At 36.1% G+C, this 21,335-nt stretch overlaps 3 protein-coding genes across 4 annotated transcripts; 2 read left to right on the top strand and 1 right to left on the bottom strand.

Annotated features, from left to right (window-relative positions):
* Window positions 1-987: 987 nt before the first annotated feature.
* On the top strand, window positions 988-15,984 carry LOC126756789 (lysoplasmalogenase-like protein TMEM86A). Of its 2 annotated transcripts, none has more exons than XM_050470175.1 (5): window positions 988-1,521; window positions 12,719-12,885; window positions 12,957-13,147; window positions 13,470-13,687; window positions 15,361-15,984. In XM_050470175.1, exons 1-5 carry the CDS (start codon window positions 1,474-1,476, stop codon window positions 15,496-15,498), a joined length of 762 nt encoding a protein of 253 aa, XP_050326132.1. In that variant the 5' UTR covers window positions 988-1,473; the 3' UTR covers window positions 15,499-15,984. The 2 variants fall into 2 exon arrangements, with proteins under 2 accessions (XP_050326132.1, XP_050326141.1); XM_050470184.1 differs by having other exon boundaries at window positions 1,025-1,494.
* A 2,088-nt stretch (window positions 15,985-18,072) lies between these two features.
* Window positions 18,073-19,414, top strand: LOC126756781 (mitotic checkpoint protein BUB3). Its single transcript, XM_050470163.1, has 2 exons — window positions 18,073-18,369; window positions 18,431-19,414. Exons 1-2 carry the CDS (start codon window positions 18,178-18,180, stop codon window positions 19,217-19,219), a joined length of 981 nt encoding a protein of 326 aa, XP_050326120.1. The 5' UTR covers window positions 18,073-18,177; the 3' UTR covers window positions 19,220-19,414.
* Window positions 19,415-19,692: 278 nt separating this feature from the next.
* Window positions 19,693-21,329, bottom strand: LOC126756768 (endonuclease III-like protein 1). Its single transcript, XM_050470082.1, has 4 exons — window positions 21,035-21,329; window positions 20,577-20,969; window positions 20,344-20,514; window positions 19,693-20,285 (listed from the first exon to the last, which is right to left on the bottom strand). The coding sequence occupies exons 1-4, from the start codon at window positions 21,116-21,118 to the stop codon at window positions 19,824-19,826; spliced, it is 1,110 nt and encodes a 369-aa protein (XP_050326039.1). The 5' UTR covers window positions 21,119-21,329; the 3' UTR covers window positions 19,693-19,823.
* Window positions 21,330-21,335: the final 6 nt, after the last annotated feature.

The raw sequence follows: 21,335 nt of genomic DNA, 5'->3' as shown, positions 1-21,335 counted from the left end.
TCGATATAAAGTAATCGATATTTTGTGGTTGTTGAAAAATAATCGAAAATTTTGCAATGTTAATTAAAATAGTTGCTATTTTGAGATTTTAATTTAATCGATATAAAATAATCGATATTTCATGATTGTTTAAGAGTTATCGATAATTCGAAATATTTTATTTTAGACAAATTGTTATTTAAACTTTTTATTTTTTTTTAAATCTGTATCGTTCTTTCTACCGACATATTAAAAGACATAGCCATAATACCCTATAAAACAGGAAACCATATTTCAATACTTTTTCAACCAAAAACGAAATTCCAAAATCAGACAAGTAGAAGTCAAAGCCAAGTTATATCATAAGAACTTCTTATAAAAAATTTTGATTTCGAAAATTGGTACAGTGGCCGTCATTTTGACATTTTGCCGTCAAATTGTCAAAATTATTCTTGTTTTGAGGGCTCTAGAATGTCTTTATCCTTAAAAGACCTCGAAACATATTTTCAACTGCTTAAATATGTACATACATATGTACATATGTACATATATACAGAGCAACTGAAGAAATATAATTTTTTTAAACAATAGTGTTCACTAGTTTTTGTCTAATTTTTAGTGAAAATAATTTTAAAAAATTCTGGAATTTATAAAACACTTTGTTGTCCAAATTTTCTCTACAATTTAAAATTTCTCTGGTAAAGTCTCAAAATCACCTGTTCTATGATTTGAACTTACATGTGGCGCACCCTATACACAGAAATTCGTAAACACAATACGCAACGTATATACATACTATGTATGTATGTACATATGCGAGTAGATAAGCTCAAAATCCCAGCTGTAAACCAACGCAATGAAGTGCAATGTCAGTTAAATTTGCTTTGCAATTTGCACTGCGGTCGGTCGGTCGCTTATCATCGTCGCCGCTCTGATTTCGACATCGGTATCATCATTGGCACTGACGACGTTTTTCGGCGTCGTTGAGCATATTGCACCGCACGGCGCTCATCTGTTTCGGCGAGCTTGGAGACACTCAATTGCCTTTCGCACGTTTCAGTTTTAATTGGATACAGCAAGACGACGCACGTTGGCGGGGCGGCTGGACGTTTGTGTAAATAAATTATTTTTTTCGGTATATTTATGTGCGTTTGCTTGCTTTCTTTATTCACGGATATTCACACGACGCGCTGATTTTGTGTAGAGTTTCATTAATGTACAAAGTGCGAAAACGGTTGAAATCAAAACAAATGAAGTATAAATAATATAAAAAATATCACCCACCTAACAAAAAAACAACAAAATTGTGCCAGCACTTGAGTAAACAAAGGAAAAGAAGTTTTGTACAAAAGCAGCGCAAATGAGTAGTCGTGAAAACCAAAACGCTTGTAAACAAAACGCTTAAAACTTGCGCAACACCTCACCTGTAAAGAGGGGGCGCGGGTGCTACCCAACACACAGCTTATCGAAGTAATTGCTAGCCGAAAAGGCGTCATGGCTGATATAATGCATCTTGTAAGTTTTCATCCGCCACATGTGCAGGTATGCACCAACATGCACATACATGTACATACATACATTACTGGCATTGGCACATAAGCCGTCACATAGCTAATGTGATATGCACATATGTTCACTTATAAAGCGTGCAATTGCACTTGCAGTACTTGGACTCGGGCTTTAATCACCTAGAACACATAAGCACATACGCGTGTACCATACATAGCCTGTGTCATAATACAAAGAGAAATTTTCCGTTAGTCCTTATTTTTAAATGAGGTTGCAGAGTTACATTCAGTGCCAACCGCTGATAAAACTAATTTCCAGAGTCTATTAATTATTCTATTTAACGTCGTTATTAGTATTTTTGAGTGTTACTCACATGGCCTTTCCATAATTAAGTAGTAGTAGGTGACATACAAATATTACCAGAGACAAGAACTTGAAGGTGTATTTTGGCATTGAATAAGCGCTAACAATTTACTATTAGCAGACCGGAGAGTTTGAAAGTTGATCAATGTTAAACTGGACGTCAGAAATATCGAAAACCGTCGTTCAAAGCTCAAGAAGAGCACTCATCCTATTACATATACATACATATGTATGTGTCCTGGTACACAGTACACTTTTACTCAGGTAGCAGAATGATCATGATTCAATAAGAAAACACGTTAACTTCCGATGCACCGAAGCTATAATAGCTTTCCCAGGTGCATTTCTTATGGCATATAAGGGTATAAACTTTCTTTCTTGATTTTTATCGGTGAGTTAATATGGAAGTTTGAAGATAAACTACTCCGATCGAAACAGTTTTTTCGGAGAATATATTTTAAGTGGAGATATGTATATTGTCAAACTAAATAGTTTTTCATATAAGAACTTGATTTGGATTAGTCAGTTGGTATGGCAGCTATATCATCTGTATGTATAGTGGTATGATATCAGCGGCTTCAACAAATGAGTGGCTTCTTGAGCAGAAAAGGTCGTGTGTAAAATCTTAGATCGATTTCTAAAAAGCTGAGGATCAAGTTCGCGTATATTAAGTATGCAGACAGTTAGACGGATTTGGACATGTATGTATATATATACATACATATACTTTATAGGGTCTCCGACATATTCCAGTGTGGATTTAATTGTCGAAGGTATAAAAAGATCGGGACTTTTTTTTTGTTTTGTTAATTCGATAGAAAATAATCGATAATTTGTAATTGTTAAAAATAAATAGATAATTTGAAATATTATAATTAAAACGGGTTGATTTTTATATTTTTAATTTTTTGAAGTTTTTTTATTAATTCGATAGAAAATAATCGATATTTTGTATTCGTTGAAAAATAATCGATATATCAAAATACTTTAATTCAAACTAGTTGCTGTTTAACTAATTTTATTTTTTGGAGGTTTTCGATAATTTTATAGGAAATAATCGATAGTTTTTAGTTGTTGAAAATATATCGATAATATAAAATATTCTAATAAAACTGGTATTTTTAATATTTTTTTTTATACTTTGCAGACTTCTATTAATTCGATAAAAAATATATATAATATATTGAAAAATAATCGATATCTCGAAATATTCTAATGCAAACTAGTTGTTATAAAAATATTTTTATTTCTTTTCTGATGAATTTTTACTGTACTTTAACTGTGCCAATTTTATGGTTGAAAAATTCATTTTATTCAGCTTTTAATTTAATTAATTATATTTGAAAAAATATACATCACAGTGACTGTATCAGATGTTTTTGTCTACTTGACTAATTCGACCTTCTTAAAGTTTTAATGTTTAATACTTTCACTAAGAAGGTACCGGTAAAAATGGACAAAGGCAAGAGTTAGTAATATTTAGTTGTTTGGCAATTCCATTGCGCCTACTTCGCTCTCCATATTGGACCCGTCTGTAGGGATTCAGGATAATGAAGGAAAAAACTCATCATTCCTTATCTACTTTGCCACTTCTCAAGTCATTTCAAGTAGGACTAGTGACCCAAACGAATTTTCTGCGCTTAACATGGGAAATATAAAGTCAGACTTTACACCTTTAAAAAGGACTTATAAACGAACTTGCCAATTTACAATCACAAATTTTATTTCCGACACACCTTTAGCATACTAATCCCCTGCAATGCTTCCATTCAACGAACTACAAACCTTACATGAGAGCTAGTAGTCCACTGGTATCTACCTTCCAGATGTTTATCACAGCGCATACGCAATTATTTTATTTGATGGATGCCTCGATTTAATAAAACGATAATCTTTGGTTACATGCTCAACTCGAAAGAATATCTGAGCAAATACCACTTCAGTGAACGCACTTCCTCGCATTGTTATGCAAATGAGTCAAGTCAAGCACACCGGAACCTCAAGCAATTTTGCTAATTTATTGTTTTATTTGGCGCTTTCGCTTTTTAGCGCCACTTTCGTGCGTAGATTGCATAAATCCTTACAAAGAATGCGCGATGTCATCTTCCCACAACCCCAAATAGTGCACACACATTTCTCAAACGATTGAGCTTGCTTGTTGGGAGCAAGCTATTATTCGTCAATTTATTGTAATAATTTCGAGTAATTCTCATAAAATGTATTGTAAATACATACATATGTACATTCATAAGCATTTATGTCCAACAAGCAAAATTTAGCTTGGTTATGATTTTTGTGGGATTATTTCAATTTTAGTTAACCGTTAAATGGACGCAGTCATTGTACGAAAATTAATTTATGTTTTTATGATGAAATTTTCAATCATAATTATAGTTACATAGTCATAAACCAATGAAAGACAGATATATTGGGTTATATACGTACATATGTACATATATAAAATTATTGGAATGATGATGTAAAATTTTTACTCGAGATCTGTAAGATTCGAAGACAACTAAAGAAAAGTCTTTTGTGATGCGAAAAATTTAAAAAAATTGATATAAGCCCGACAAAGGATCTTCATTGCATCATTCATCAACGGTTGAATGCGGTTTAAGATAGATCACCTCGCCGAACAGTGCCCAGTTAAAATTTAATCATTCTAGTTAAGGATTACATGTTTATGGGAATTCCAACGATTTAACTCGAACCTGAAGCATTTTGGGAACGCTTTTCTTAGCAAGATGAGAGCGCCCTTCCTTACAGATACTTTAGTTTACGCTGTGGCCAGTCATCGCTACTAATCCCATTTGGCAGTAGTTTGATAAAATTAGTAATGAGACAAGCATCCTTAACTACTATCAAGCGCATGCTCAGTGCGTTTAAGGTTAAAATCAGTGTCCTATTATCGGTGTTAACGTTCTTCGCTATGAAAGAACGGTAGATCTGTGGTCCGTGCATAACTCGATTGTGAATTGGGATGTCTTGCTGAAAGAAATATGAAAAAGCCGTAATCACGTATTGAACCTTCGAAATATCCGTTTTGTCAAAGGAGAAAAGTACGTGTGTAAAATTCCAGACCTAAGGGACTAGTTGGCGTATATACAGACAAACAGATGGATATGGCTAAATCAGCTCTGTTCGTCACACTGATCATTTAACGAGTGATACATTTCCACGTTCCCTACTTATAAAAACAAACACAGAAACTTCAAATTGAATGGGGAATGTTTATTATCGTTCGAGAGAACATTCTTTGGCATTTATTTTTTGAAGATTATATCTTTCAAGTGGTGGTCGCGGCTACTACTCAGATGGTCTGTACGTTGAGTTCAATTTTCGATGACTCGTTCGAGCATTTCGACTGGTAACTGGCGAATGACACGTGTAATGTTTTGCGCCAAAGCCTGAATCGAAGCAGGATTATCCGCATAGACTATAGACTTTACATGTTCCCGCAGGAAAAAGTGTATTCGATCTTAGTGGCCAATCGACCGGTCCAAAACGTGAAATTATCCGCGCACAGAAATGTTCTCTCAATTAATCAATTGATTGATGCGATGAGTGGGAAATTGCGTCGTCTTGTTGAAACCAAATGTCGCCGAGATCACAAGCTTCTTTTTCAGTCATCAAATCATCGGTTATATGGCGCGATAACGGTCGCCATTGACGGTTACGTTCTCGCCGACATCATTTTTGAAAAAATATGTATCGATGATTCCACTGGCCCTCAAACCGTTATTTTTTCTGGATGTAATGACAGCTGTTGAATCTCTTCAGGTTGTTCTTCATCCAAAGTGGTCAATTTTGCTTGTTTACATACCCATGCGCCAGAAATGGGTCTCATGGCTGAACAAAATTTGGCTCGAAAACGTCAGATGTTCTTGGAACTTTTTAAGAGCCCACAGAGTGAAGCGATGTCGTTTGGGAAAGTCGAGCGGCTTCAGTTCTTACACAGGCTGTTTTTTGTACGCTTTCAATTTAAGATCTCGGCGCAAAATGCGGGAAGTTGTTCCATACGTCAGTCCGAGTTGCTGCGAACGGCGTCGAATCAACTCTCCATGGTCTTTGTGTACACTCTCAGCTACGGCTGCTATATTTTCTTCACTGGGTGCTGGACGTGGGCTATTCTGTCGAATATTATCCAATAATAAACCAAGTTAGGTGATCGTGTTGCAAATACTACTTCACAGAACATGAATTTTCATAAAAGTTGAACGATTTGTAAACGTTGTTCAATGGTAAGTCTGTCCATGATGAAACGCCAAACAATACTGAACAAATATAACATGACAGCTTGACACGACTGACGCGTGATCTGTCAAAAACAAGACTATTGAAAAAAGTGCCTTTACTTGCATCACCCATTATATATGTACATTAGGGTGATTCAAAAAAAAAAAATTTTTTTCGTTTGGTACTCTGAAAAATAGGTTCCTAGACCCCTCTAAGAAAGCCTCTCCAAAAACCTATGAGTTTCATCATTCATAATAAGTTTTTTTCATTGAGTTATAAAATTCATAAGAAATAAAAAATTTTCCCAAAAATAATCAAACTTTAACTGTTAATATCTTTTAAACGGTTGGGTTTACGAAAAAATCATAGTCTTTTTTTGATATTCATAAATCTAAGGAACAAAATTTTTTCAAGTAGTTGGAAGCGAGATATAATATAAACAGTTTTTCTACTGATATGAAAAAATAGAAAACTGTATGTAGACCTTCCCGTTACAATTAAGAACTCATGCTTGGAGAGGCTTTCTTAGAGGTGTCTAGGAGCCTATTTTTCCGGGTACCAAATGAAAATTTTTTTTTTTTTTTTTTGAAACACCCTAATATACATGTACATATGTATGATATACTTTATAGGGTCTCCGTCGTTTCCTGCTTGTTACAAACTTCGTGGCAACCTTAATATATTCTGTTCTGAGTATTTCTAAAAATCTATGATATTTCGTTTAGCCCGCGCCCATACTTTCCTTCAGTACTTATACTACGATGAATACAGGGATTTCTGTGAATAAAGTTGCTTTGAAAGTAAATATTCCAGATATAAGTGATCACATGACCTAGAGAAAAATACATGATGCCGATTCGTTCATAATTTTGTTTAATAATGAAATTATAATACATATATTGGTCATTTTTAACCTGGAAATATGTCACTCGAATTTGATTCTTACAATTTCGGAAAGCCAATATGATTTTGTTCAATTATTTTTGAATTAATAAAAAATAGTTATACAATTTTCCGGATTATACTAAATGTATTTATTTCAAAACATTATTTTCTAAAAAAGTTACAGTTTTCATTGGTTTCACTTTACTTGCTGTCAGAGTTATGCAATGTGTACACATAAATATTTACTCACATTCACACTGTCATATTTGTGTTCCTGCCAACTATAGGCCCACATGTTTCAACCACTTGCGTTTTTCATGTCCTTGACCTTGTCGTTACAGATTTTCCGTTTTCTGTTTTTTTTTCCTCATATTTGCTCAATGCACACATTTGCTTTTATGCCTGTATCACAGTGTTCTCCCTAACCTCGTTTACCTGAGAGTAAGGGCGTTTGTTATTGTTTCGGCTGTGCATTGTATCAAGATTATGGAGAACATTTTCAATGCTGCGCTGAGATAAAGCTTTTATTTGCTCCAGCGAATGAGAGCAGATGAAAGTAAAAGTTGGTCAAAGAGATGCACAGAATTTTAGACTTTTTTGATAATATACATATATACGCAAGTATGTATATATACATATGTATATATAAGAATTTATAGCTTGCATGATGTACATACTTGTATGTTTGTATATTTTCGATAATTATTTAAAATTAATAATCAATAAATATATTTTTGAATTTGTAGGTATACACATACATACATATCTACTATCTACTATGTATGTACTACATAAATCTAGATATTTTTAGAACAACAGTAACGCCCATTTTAAAAGTACTGAAAAGGGTTTTTGGACCGTTAGCTTTTTTACATGAACAAATATTCTAGTTGAGGAGCTCAGGTTATTTGAATATAAATATCATTTCAATATATTTATATATGACCATATATCGTTATGAGGACGGCTAAACATCATGGCGGCGAAAATTTTGCAAATATCGAAAATTTTAGAAAAATGTGATCTTCTTAGATAATCCGGCGGTCGCGAGGACAGCATTATTTATTATAGCGAAAAGTACTTTATTTTTCGCTGAGGTTTATTGATTTTTCTGAATCGGACCCATAATTCAGTATAGTAGAATCGAGTAACCGTTTTGCCCTTCTACAGGTAGTCGATATAGATCATAGCCTGTAAATAGTAGAAACCGGTGGCTACCATCCTTTCAGCTGATAGGACTGCCTTCAACTTCTTCAGAAATCGTCGTTTTCTCATCAAAACCGGCTTACGACCATGTTGAATTTCGATAGACCAATTTTTGATGGTCGCCATCAGAGGAGAAAAAGTATTGTTACAGGATCCAAGCGCTCTTTTACTTGACTTTCTCATTTCCCTTCCAAAAAATAAAAATCGAGTCTCCCATATTGTTCCTTTTGCTTTTTAAAATCCGCGGATACATCACTTTTCAGACGCGATCAATACCGCAATAAGTAGCCGTCTATGGAAATGTACTACAAGATAGTACATTTTTTTACCCAGTCCGATTGAGGTAACCACTAAAAACGCATCAAATAGTTCTTCAGAATTCTAAAATGCTGTAATTTGTTCTTGGTACTACGAAAACAAATGAAGTCTTTGTCTGTAAAATCAGGTCTACAACGAAAATAGCAGATCAGCTAAATAATTCTTTCGATCAAAAAGTCATGACAATTTGTTATATCGGAAGTTGATCGTGACTATTTTTATTGACGCTAGTTGACTTAAGGATTTGTTTTCCATCTTTAGGAATTGATATCTTTATACCCTGAAAATGATATATTAAGTTTGTTACGATATTTCTAACACTGAAGAGAAACACAATTGGTCAGGTGAAAGGGACACCGAGACACCTTTTCCACCTTAGTCGGGTTCGAGGCCGACTTAAAATCTCTGCCGTGCTATGGGTCCGGCACCCGGCCGCACACTGAACTGAACTGAATTTTCAATTCTACCTGCCTTTAGGCTTAAACCACAGCCATCAAGAATCTCCCCAAAAGACCAAACCCAATGAGCAGATTGGAGCGAACTCCAAGGCCTAACTGCTCCCCGTGGTATCAGATTTAAGTCTCCAGTCTGACCTTGTAGCTTTTGTTACTACCAGTTGATCACCCATCAAACTCAATGACACGTGACATTTGTCAGTCAAAGTCTTTAATATCAGTTCAAGCTGAGTATTATAGCACTATTTAGGACAAAGTTATGTTGAAATTTCAAAGCAAGCCAAAAAACAGACATAGTGGATATTGGATTTTAGCCGCCTCTTGCGACAGGGATACTTTACCGCGAGCAAATTGTCCGCTACCTTACCCGCTGGGGGAAACTCAGTATGAAACGGTGGAAACCTCACAAAATGTATACCATACCATACATACATATATAATCAGCGTGACGGGCTGAGTCATTTTAGCCATGCCCGCCTCCCTATCCGCCGGTCTGACCGTCTTTAAATCCGTGAACTAGTTTTTCAGTTTTTAAGATATTGATCTGAAATTTCGCACACGTCCTTCTCTCACCAAGAATCTGCCTATTTGTTGGATCCACCGACATCGGACAACTATAAAAACTGAATCATTGAAATCAAGTGCTTCTGTGGATACCTTTTCATTTAAGGAGGTTCTTCAAAAAAATTGCCAAAGCATTGTTAAAATCCCCGAATAAATCGTTTAGATCGAACTATCGAAGCTTATAGTGTCATCCAAACTGATTTTTTTGTTATAAAAAATGCACATGTGATGAGCATTAAGGATTCGGTACATTCGAAGTTAATATCCTTTCTTGTTGTCATTCAATTTTGAAGAGTGGCGAATCGAACATGTGGCGTAAATCAAATCATAGACAAGCTTTATGAAATGGAGATGGAATAGAAACAATTATACTATTTGAATGAAATATCCCCGTAAGCTCCCATGTTGAGATCAAATTTTGTTGTTGCTTTCACATTTATTTTTTCTACAAGAGAGCCGAGCTCGAACAAAGCAAGCAGTGAAGCGCCAAACCTCTCTAACATGCACATTTACACGCTTCAGCGATCGCGGGCTATTCCGCCTTCGCGCCGTCACAAGCCAATGCATTCCACAGAACTCATTCTAGATTCGTTATTTTTTGTATTTCGTTTGACAATTGCACAAACAATTGATACAATTACTTTGCATTTATATGCACATTCATGATAAATTATCAGTGAATTGAGTGACAGGTGAGTGCGCGCGTTTTTGCATTTTCCCATTTCAATTCGTCAGTTTGATTTGCGTTCGCAGCGCTCTGGACTGTCATTAAGTCGTTGGCAGCCCTTTGTGTTTTTTAGCTTCACGTTAAGCGTCCATGCCAGTGGATAAATTGTTCAGTGAAATTGTTGTTACATCTTTAGATACACATATGTGCTTGTATATATACATATGTACATACTACATACCATTCATATTTAGATGTTGTACTTTATACATACATACATATATCTTAACGCGTTTAGTGCGGAACAGTAAAGTTGAAAAGATTACATTTTTACAATGATAACTGAAGTTATGATGTTCTATCTTTTATAGAAATAGTGATCTATGTCTCTTGGATACTTAAAAGCCTTTCATATATAGGATTGTTTTTTCGCTTTTAAGGCTTCTTTGAAAAACTCTAAAATAAAATTTTGTTTTAAGAGAAAGTTTATTGACATTTTTAAGTCCACAAGAATATTTTTACTTCTTAAACGTTTAGAAAACAGTTTCTCAATAATCCGCAAATTTTCAATACAAAATATTTATATACAAGTATGAGCAAAAAATAGTAAGACTTTGTTCATAATTTTAAAATTCTTAATTTATTATTCAAAATCTATGTCGACCCCTCAAGGTAATCCCCCCTCCCAATACAATTATGTCAAAGTCTTTTTTAATCTTCGAAACTGTTATTAAAGTCCATTTCCGGTCTAATTGACTTAAAAGGGATTCCCCGGAGCGGTCGTTTGAGTTTGCTGATTGGCCAGAAATCACACGGTGCTAAATCAGTCGAATACGGTGATTGCGGCACGATATTGGTTGGAAATTTGTTAGTATGCTACGCTGCGTTGTCATGGCAGAAAATCCAAGAGTTGTCGGCCTCTTTTTACGAATAGCTTCGCACAAACGACGCATAACACTCAAGTAGTATGCCCTGTTAACAGTTTGGCCGGTCCGAAGGAATTCCGAGTACATCACACCTCGATAATCGAAGAAAACTGTCAACATATCCTTGATTTTTGACCTGTTCTGACGGGGTTTTTCGAGTTCGGCGCACTTTTGCCATGACATTCGGCCGATTGATCGTTTGCTTCCGGGTCGTAAGCATGGATCCAAGACTCGTCGCTAGTAATAATATGTTTCCTGACAGTTTGGAAAGCATTGTTAAGTTAACGCGACGCTGTTTTTCGAAAAAATTAAGTGATTTTAGAACCAATCGTGATTTCACTTCTCTTAGTTCTCTTACGTCCAAATTATATTTCAAAATGGGTTTCACTGATCCTTCCAGTAAGATCTCTGACTGTTAATCGTTGATGTTGATGATTTCTCCGAAGTCTAATTTTCTCACTAGTTCAGATTCGAGCTTGGCTTTTAGAAGAACGATGATAGTTCTTTATTCTTGACAAAACACTGGCAACTGAGAATGACAACGTCCAAATATTACTAAAGTAATACAGGTAAGCGGGAACTGTGTACCCAAATTTTTCAAAGTGACGGCATTCAACAAATTAAATGGAGACATAAATACAAGTTGTAGAACTGTGAGCAAATTTGGCACTATACAGGCTTTTTAAGTAGATCATCTCAGTTGATATTTCGTTAATAGGATGGTATTTAGCGAATTTGAGAGCAGCAGTCGCACTTCTTCTGTTTCCAAAGCCAAAAAAACCTGTTCGTGATTCCCGCTATGATCAAGTCCATTCTAACACAGAAAGTTTTGCTTGTGAAATCAATCTCTTCAGCAGTACAAGTATCTTCCAAATCCTCCGGCACTATTTTGCGGGTTTCATTCTATATTGCATGCCACATAAAAGCTGCAAATCATCAAGTAATTTGTACAATAATTGCAGAACACCGGGCCTGGGAGGAATTGTCTCTGATCTCTTTCTTTCAAAAGAACAAGAAATTTCGGGCGCATAATAAAGTGACAGTTAAGGAAGAAAACAATAGAAACAAGTAAAGAAGGGCTAGGTTCGAATGTAACCGAATTTTATCTATTTTTGAATACTACACATCCCACATACTAAATATAAATGCCTATCATATGGAGTAAAGTCAGCCGGATGTTCGAAAATCCTGATATTAGTGGATAGTGTATTTCATCCATTTTAACAAAGGATACACTGTTCTAAGTAAAATACCCTCTCTAATTTTCAGTAAGATAACTCACAATTGAACGATATTAGCGGTAAAAAGCCACCTGGAAGTTCGAAAAGCTTTGTAATAAGTATATGCTGGCTAAGGAAAGTATTGAACCGATTCAACCGATTTTTGACATACAATCATATCATTGTTAGGAAGAGATTATTCCGTAATCGAGATCATGGTTTTTTGGTCTGATTTTTAAGACTTTATAAAAATAACAGTAACACCTGTGCCGTTTTAACAAGTTCTACTCTTCTGTCAATCCATTTACAATAACAAACAAATATCTAAAACTGATATGTAGTTATATATCATGCTTTCTTACAATTTTTTTCGTCTTCTAATTTCAGCTAAGAACGCAAACGTTGAAATTGATGCCATTCTTCAATGCAGTTTTTGTTTACTTTGCCTTCGTACAAGATCCACACGGTGAACTCTGGACAACAGTTCTAAAATGTCTGCCGATTGTGATGTTAATTTTGTATGTTGTGGCCAAAGGATTCGCCTTTACGTCCGCGTAAGTCAATTCGCCATTTTCTTCGCTTTAAAATCGCCACTAATTTCGTTTTCTACACTTACTTTACGTAGTTATAAGTACTCTCAGCGCATACTGCTCGGCTTAATTTGCTCATGCGCTGGCGATGCGTTGCTCAATATTAATCTCTTCCTGGAAGGCATGGGCGCATTTGCTATCGGTCATATCTGGTACATATCAGCGTTTGGTTGGAAGCCTTTGAGACTGCCAATCGGTGTGGCGTTGTACATTTGCGGTGCTTTGGGTAAGTTAGGTAGATAATAACAAATGAAAGTTTGAAGGAAAGGCTCTCCAACAACAATTGGTAACCTCGAAAGAGCAATCCGTCGATATATCTTGCATACGTCTAAATATTTATATGTGAGCTCCTAACTACTACTGACTTAACATAGTAAAAAAATTAACGCTAGATGTAGATGGAACTAAGTTATGGAAACTGAGTTCGTGAAGATCGAAGATCTGCGAATAGTACAGCCGCACTTTGGATTAAAAAAAAAAATCATTCTATAAATTAATAATTTTTAACATTTTTACAATATTAACTACTATACTTCTAAATATTTCAGCTATTTCGTTGGCTTTCACCCGTCTGGACGGTGTGCTTGCTATTGGCGTTCCAATTTATACTGCCCTTTTAGCGACCACTTGTTGGCGTGCCCTTGCTCGCGCTCTTCAAAACTCCAGCTTCATAAATAACTTCTGTGCTGTGGGTACAGTACTGTTTCTCCTATCCGATTCGGTTATTGGCATTCATATGTTCTTGACACCAGTGCCGTATTCAAGAGTAAGTAAAAATTATTGGACATTTATTACATTTAAATTCCCGAATTAGAGTTTGATTCGTCTCTTCTCGAGAGGATACTTTCCGTGGATAAGGCGATTTCTAATTCGTTAGGGCATATAGATTGATGGAATCGTTCGAATATTCTGGAATTTGTATACACTGAACTGGGAAAGTAAATGTGGGGTATTCTATAAAGTGATCCATTTCGAAGTTCCCTACTTTTTTTAAAGAAAAAACACCGAAACTACAAATTTAATGGGAAATATTTATTATCATTCGAAAGAACATACATTGGCATTTATTTTTTTAATATTACCTCTTTCAAATGTTGATCGTGGCTACGTCACAGATGGTCTATCCGTTGAGTCCAATTTTCGATGACTCGTTTGAGCATTTCGACTGGTAACTGGCGAATGACACGTGTAATGTTTTGCTCCAAGGCCTGAAGCGAAGCAAAATTGTCCGCATAGACTTTAGACTTTACATATCCTCACAGAAAAAAATCTAACGAAGTGATATCCCGCGATCTTGGTGGCCAATCGACCGGTCCAAAACGTGAAATTATTTGCTCACCGAAGTTTTCCCTCAATAAATGCATTGATTGTTGCGATATGAGGGGTGTGGCACCGTCGTGTTGAAACCAAATGTCGCCGAGATCACGAGCTTCAATTTCAGGCATCAAATAGTCGGTTATGATGGCGCGATAACGCTCACCATTGACGGCTACGTTCTCACCGGCATCAGTTTTGAAAAAATGTGGACGCCCCACAAATAACGTTGTTTTTTCTGAATGAAATGGCAGGTCTTGAAACTCTTCAGGTCGGTCTTCGTCCCAAATGCGGCAATTTTGCTTGTTTACCTTCCCAATGAGCCAGAAATGTGTCTCATCGCTAACAAAATTTGCCTCAAAAACATCGGTAAAATTTGGCTGAACAACGTCAGATCTTCTTGGAACTTTTCAAGAGCCCATTGCGCTAAGCGAAGTTCCTTTGGGAAGGTCGAACGGCTTCAGTTTTTGCACCAGCTGTATTCTGTACGCGTTCAATTTAAGATCTCGAAGTAAAATGTGCCAAGTCGTTCCATACGTCAGTCCAAGTTGATGCGAACGACGCTGAATCGACCTCCACAGTCTTCCTGTACACTGTCAGCTACGGCTGCTATATTTTCTTCACTGCATGCTAGATTTGGTATATTCGGTCGAATATTATCCAATAATGAATGCTGGGTCTCATGAGGGGTGATGGTGCTGCGAATAGTACGCTCAGTTGGCCGATTAGGCCGAACAGTTAAGGGATGCGCACGAAACACATTCTATACAGAACGCTAATTTTCGTAATAAAGTTGTACGATTTGTAAACTTTGTTCAGACGTGAGTCCTTCCAGGATGCCAAACAATACTAAATAAAAAAAAAAAAATTTTTAAAGTATCTCTACTTGGATGACCCATTATATTTGAGAAACGATGGAGGTCGAAGGATTTTGCGTTTTAGTCAAATTATTTATTTGACTTTTAAATACTATAAAGCAATTTCATCATCATTGCGGTTTAGAAAACGTTGGTCGCATTAAAATACATAAAAATTGTTATTCTAAAAACTATCGAACTATCTATTCCGCAACTTATCGAAATACTACTTTCATATTCAGCTCATTATGGTTTATTCTTTTCACAGATCATCATTATGTCCACGTATTACACTGCTCAATTCGCCATTGCATTCAGCACTGCCAACGACAGCCCAGGACCTTGGAGGCATATGGGGAATAGCGAACCGGCGCATAAAGGTCAACGCGTCAAAACAAAAGACTGATCAGTTACCGAGCAATTTACGCTCCATTAAAAGTGTCGCTCAAGTTGCGAAGCAATAACATTGTCATAAGTAAAACTGCGTTGCCTACGCCGAACAGTCACCACCAACAAAACAACAAATACGAAACGAACTAACATGCCCTAAAAACTTCCATTGTACCTTTAATGTCTGGAGATTTTCGTGCGGAAAACGAGTTACTTTAGCATATACTACAAACACATACACACATGCATTTCGGAAGTACATACATATATGATACATATAAACATGCATTCAACTGTTTACTATCGACAAGTATTTATACATAGTATACACATACATGTTATATACTTATATACATATGTATTTACTTATTTAATCTTGTTAGTCTAGGTATTATAAATGTGTCAATTTATTTATAAATAATAGTTGGTTAAATTAACTGTAGTTTTTAGATTTTGGTGTTGTTTTTTCCAAGAAATAAAGGAACATCTTATTGTAAATTTATCCGAGTTCGTAGAATTAACCCTTTATCAGTACCGTAGAGCCACTAAAGCTCAATTTATTATATTTACTTGGTTTCCTTCTGAAGGAACTTGATTCCAGAATAGAAAAACTACTAATTCGTACAAAGTAAAAGAGTTTGCCAAAGTAAAAAGTCAGATCTTTCCAATCAAAGGAAGACCTCCATGTCTTTCCGCTAGATAGAGTGCTTGCTGTGCGCACCAACTAAACGTCATAAGGTTCATAGCTTTTCGCACGAATACCTGTGGCACTACTCCATAGGCATGAAAAGAGTTGTGCAGCGATGACTTCCTGGACCTGGACTGGGAGACACTGTCAAAAGGACGGTATTACTGGACTGATTCGATTCCGAATCGAGAAGAAAACGGTCCAACAGCTTGGACCACTGCTAAATTGCTGTCCGCCGTATATTCTCGCTTTGGCGTTGTGTGACTGTTTTCTTTTCGAATTGATAATTCATTCGGCATACGGAAATTTGATTATCGCCACCACGGATTGCTAAATTGCAAGAAAACGATTTTTTTAAAAGGACTAAAAAGTTTGAGCATCGCTGAGTCAAGTGCACCGATCTAAAAGGGAGCTCCGGACTTGTCCGAATACGGACTACGACAGGATGCCTCTTGCTGTATCTTGCTCTGCAGTCACCTGCTTGGTGCGAAACCGCCTCCAACAAGCATCAAGAGGTCATTCCTCAACTACATCGGCGATATCAAACAATACGCCGACCAGACTCCAGACTCAACTAACTTCCGATAAGCACTAACCGCTATTCACAATGGAGCCACCAACACCTTCACCGATTCCTGGCGTACTTGGAGTTAAACCCCCACCCATTGCAGACGAAGAGCTCCGGTTGCCACGAGAAACAAGAGTGATCCTTGCGCAGCTTTGTTCTGGATAGTATAGCAGGTTAAACTCATAATTATCCAGGATAGACTTCGACATATCCAATATATGTCCTGAGTCCGCATGACACTGACCACCTTTTTGCATGCCCCACTAGCTCTACTCATCTGACACCCCTCTCCCTTTGGTCCGACCCCATCGAACCGTTGGATGAGGTCGACGACAACTCAGCTAATCCTTTACCCCGTCAAAACAGCACGTTTCTTGGGCATACCGGTGGATGACGTCGACGGCAACTTAGCTAATCCTTACCATCCTAACTAGGTACCCGCTGCAACAACAAAAATAATATGTTTAGCAGTTTAGCAGACAGCCGCTTCTACGTTACTGGAATTTACCCGGATTTTATCCGACCAAGGGGTGTAATTTCTGCGATCTAAGTCTGTTTGGATCAGTAAGTTTCAGGTTAAGTTTGATATCGTTGGAACAACATCCACTTGATCCCGATTTACATTGGCTCCAGCCCAACCCGTAGGATTTTTCAAGCTGCCATTGCGCCAAAAGGCTACAACAAAATTCCGCCTCCTTTAGGCATCGCCCACTTTCAAAAAATATTGAACACAATCCAGGATCACGATAGTTATTGAATATTTGGTATGCAATATTGATGCATCGTGATCCAAATCACAAAATATTTTATAATTTGAAATTAAGGTTCCAGATTGTAGATCGCGCGATAAATATTGATGGTTGAGCTAAAATGGTTAAAAATTTAAAATAGTTCGATTCATACTAAAATGTTCTAGTCAATTTTTTGAATTTTTTTTTAAAGCCAAACACTTTTCTTCCGTTTTCTTGGATATTTTATTAAAAAACGAACGAATAATTAATAAAGCAAAATCTTTTTTTTATATTTCTTTCAAAAAACCCTATTTCCTACGAAAAATTCTAGCGCAATAAAAATTGAACGTGTGGCATTCAATCGCATTTCATCAATGTGTATCACAATCCAAAAGTCACAATAATATAATATAAGGTGTGACAAGCGCTTGTCACGTTGATACGATATATCTAACCTAATAATTCCTCAATATCTTTATTTCGTAACATTTCTCAATAGCTCTGATTTCTATTTACTTCAGTAATATGGCAGCATCAAATTATTTTATTGCCCAGCAACCCTGATAGAATAGTTTGAAAATCAACTGTTTGCTGCTTATGGTGAATTGCCGTCAGAAGAAGAACAAGAACGCCGATATTTGGACGCTAGTTGTAAGAGTGCGGAAATTTAGAAAAAAATATACTGGCTGAAACGAGCAAATAAAGGACATGCGCCCAACAGAAGTAAAATTAAACAACCCGCCCGAGGATGCTATATCTGCGGTCAAATTTGGTCCAAAAACTAACCAATATCTTATCGCATCTGCCTGGGACGGCACGGTCAGGTTTTACGATGTCGTCAACAATGCCATGCGCCAGAAGTTCGTGGAGGATATGCCCGTAATGGATGTTGCATTCATGGTAAATAATTAGTGTGCTAATTTCAGATACCAACAAATATTTATGTAACTTATAATTTTAGGACATAGTGCATGTCGTAAGTGGTTCGCTGGATAAACAATTACGTTTGTACGATGTGAATACGCATACCGAAAACATAGTTGGTACGCATGATGATGCTGTAAGCTGTGTTGAATATGCTGAATCTGTAAATGGCATATTGACTGGTAGTTGGGATAAAACAATTAAATTGTGGGATATGCGGGAGAAACGTTGCGTTGGCACCTTCGAACAGAGCAACGGCAAAGTGTATTCAATGTCTGTGAATGATGAGAAAATCGTTGTGGCCACGTCCGATCGCAAAGTTCTTATTTGGGATCTGCGAAAAATGGAAGAATATATGATGAAACGTGAATCATCGCTCAAATATCAAACACGTTGCATTCGATTGTTTCCAAATAAAGAGGGGTATGTGATGTCTTCAATTGAAGGACGCGTTGCTGTAGAGTATTTGGATCCTGATCCAGAAGTACAAAAGCGAAAGTTTGCTTTTAAGTGTCACCGGAACAAAGAGGATAGCATTGAACATATTTATCCAGTAAATGCAATTAGTTTCCACAACGTTTATAATACCTTTGCGACGGGCGGCTCAGATAGTTTGGTGAACATATGGGATGGTTTTAACAAAAAGCGTCTGTGTCAATTCCATCAATATGACACCTCTATCTCATCGCTAAACTTCAGTCATGACGGCAGCACATTAGCTATTGCCTGTTCATATATGGATGAGTTTGAGGAACCACCTGCCAATGTGCCAAATCCTGTTATTTATGTGCGTTATGTAACTGATCAAGAAACTAAGCAGAAATAAAGTATAATAGATACACGTCTTGTTATAAGATAATTTTACGAAATTTCAATGGACATTTACAATTCTATATATAATCGAGAATGCTCTAATTCTTGTCCATTTGTTTGAATGTGCTGTAATATTTATACACACGTCGCATTTTTATTTGAAAATATATGTTTGGCTTTGGAGTAACGCCGACTAACATAAATAAAATTGTTTCATTTCTATTAAATTTAAATTATTGATGTATGTTATTTGTAAAATTAGGAGATTTTAAAATCTCATTTACTTCTCTATCTTTAAGAAGCGAAGTCTCATTTTTATGTTGTAATAGGATATGTATCATTTTAGTTTATTGTATAACCTCAAAATGTTTAGTTTACTCAGAAAAATGTATATATTTATAGTACCTTCACCAGCAAATTGTTGAAATTCAATTTTCATTCGATGCAAACGCTCATGTATTTGAAAAAAAAAAAAAACAAATAATATAAGTTCAATGTAATATGTAAATGTTTTACTAATCTAATAATACAGTAAATAGTGGTATTTTTCCCCAACAATCAAACAATATATCTGTTTTAAGCTTACTTTCCATTCTATGGCACTTTTTATTAAACATTTACGGATTCTCTAATTTTGATATTTTTGCCGCAATATTTGCTGATTCCGATTTAATTTTTGTCTTAGTTGTACTTTTATATGTTGATGCTGGACATATCTCACGATTTAAGCATTCCGAACAATGCGGCCGCACAGCTTTACAAACTGTTTGACCAAAGCCAACTAGCAAATGATTTACATCTTGCCACATGTCTCGTGGAAGCCACGACTCCAGTTCCACACGAGTCTGCTCAGGTTCTTTTGTGGGTTTAGGTAACCACCTAAGTCGATTTACTATACGATGTACATGCACGTCAACTCCAATACCGGTTACTTGATTCCATGCCGTTGCCATGCATATATGGGCCATTTTTGGTCCTACACCGGGTAAAGTTTGGAGCTCTTTACTAGTGCCAGGAATGTCACTGTCGTATTTCTCTACAAGCATTCTCGAGGCTAGTTGCAAGTATTTGGCTTTGTTCTTGAATGAAAAATTAATTAATATTCTACAAATTAATTTCAGTTAAATAATTTTTTACTTTATAGAATGAAACTGGTTTTAATAGTTCTTCAAGTTTTCCTGTTTCTATTTCTATAATAGCTTGAGGTGTTAAACCACTACTTTTAAGCCGCTGCATTGCTTCGTAAGTAATTTCATCTTTCGTTTGACTTGAAAGCATAAGAGCAACAAGCTTTTGGAAGCGTTGAGTCTATTCAAATAAAATATTTCGTTTTAACACAAAATGGTGATGCTAAATTTATGTAAATATACCTTTTCATCTGCCTCATTATCGGAACATTTGTGACATCCCATTGTGTCTACTGGTGCTGCAGCGTCAGCACGCATAGCTCTAATATTTTCCAAAATAAGGCGCCAATTTTGCGGTTCCCATTTGTCCTGACTTTCCGTTTTAGTATTTGCTTCGTTCGAATCCAAATGTATATCTTTTCTTTCATTGACATCTTCCTTAATATTAACGCTTTGAAGTTCATTGTTATTAGTTAAAGCATTTACTTTAATGGGTTTACTGTTCGCTGAGGTGGAAGTTGATTTTTCCGATTTGACTAGCGCTTCCGATCTTTTTGGTTGGCTCTTGGTGTTTTTACGTTGTTGTCGGGTTTGAACGGGTGAGAAATATGGTGATTTTACAGCATCTTCTATGTCCTTTAGCCAACAAATAGTCCGTTATTCGCAAAATGTAAAACTAAAATCACAAAACAGATACTCACCTGAACTTTAACAGCTTGAACAACTCGGCTCTTTTCAGACAATTTCTTTGCTAGTGCTTTTGTTGTTACACCTTTTGCACTCATTGCAGAAAATTTTCAGTTTTCATTAATGCGAAAATAGCGAATTGTTTTCCCGGTCAATTGAGGACGTTTATCAGTCACAGTGATAATGCAAGATACGATTATATCGGCACTTGCTGTGCATTTATTCTTCTTTTTACCATTAGGTGAGTTCACAAAGATTTAAAACAATTTATTACACAAATATATTCTTCGCAGGAATACTCTAGAATCGATTGCT

Source organism: Bactrocera neohumeralis, chromosome 2, assembly GCF_024586455.1.
Source record: "Bactrocera neohumeralis isolate Rockhampton chromosome 2, APGP_CSIRO_Bneo_wtdbg2-racon-allhic-juicebox.fasta_v2, whole genome shotgun sequence".
Taxonomy (NCBI): domain Eukaryota; kingdom Metazoa; phylum Arthropoda; class Insecta; order Diptera; family Tephritidae; genus Bactrocera; species Bactrocera neohumeralis.
Note: the sequence above shows the minus strand (reverse complement) of the source record. Positions and strands in the feature narration are given on the sequence as shown.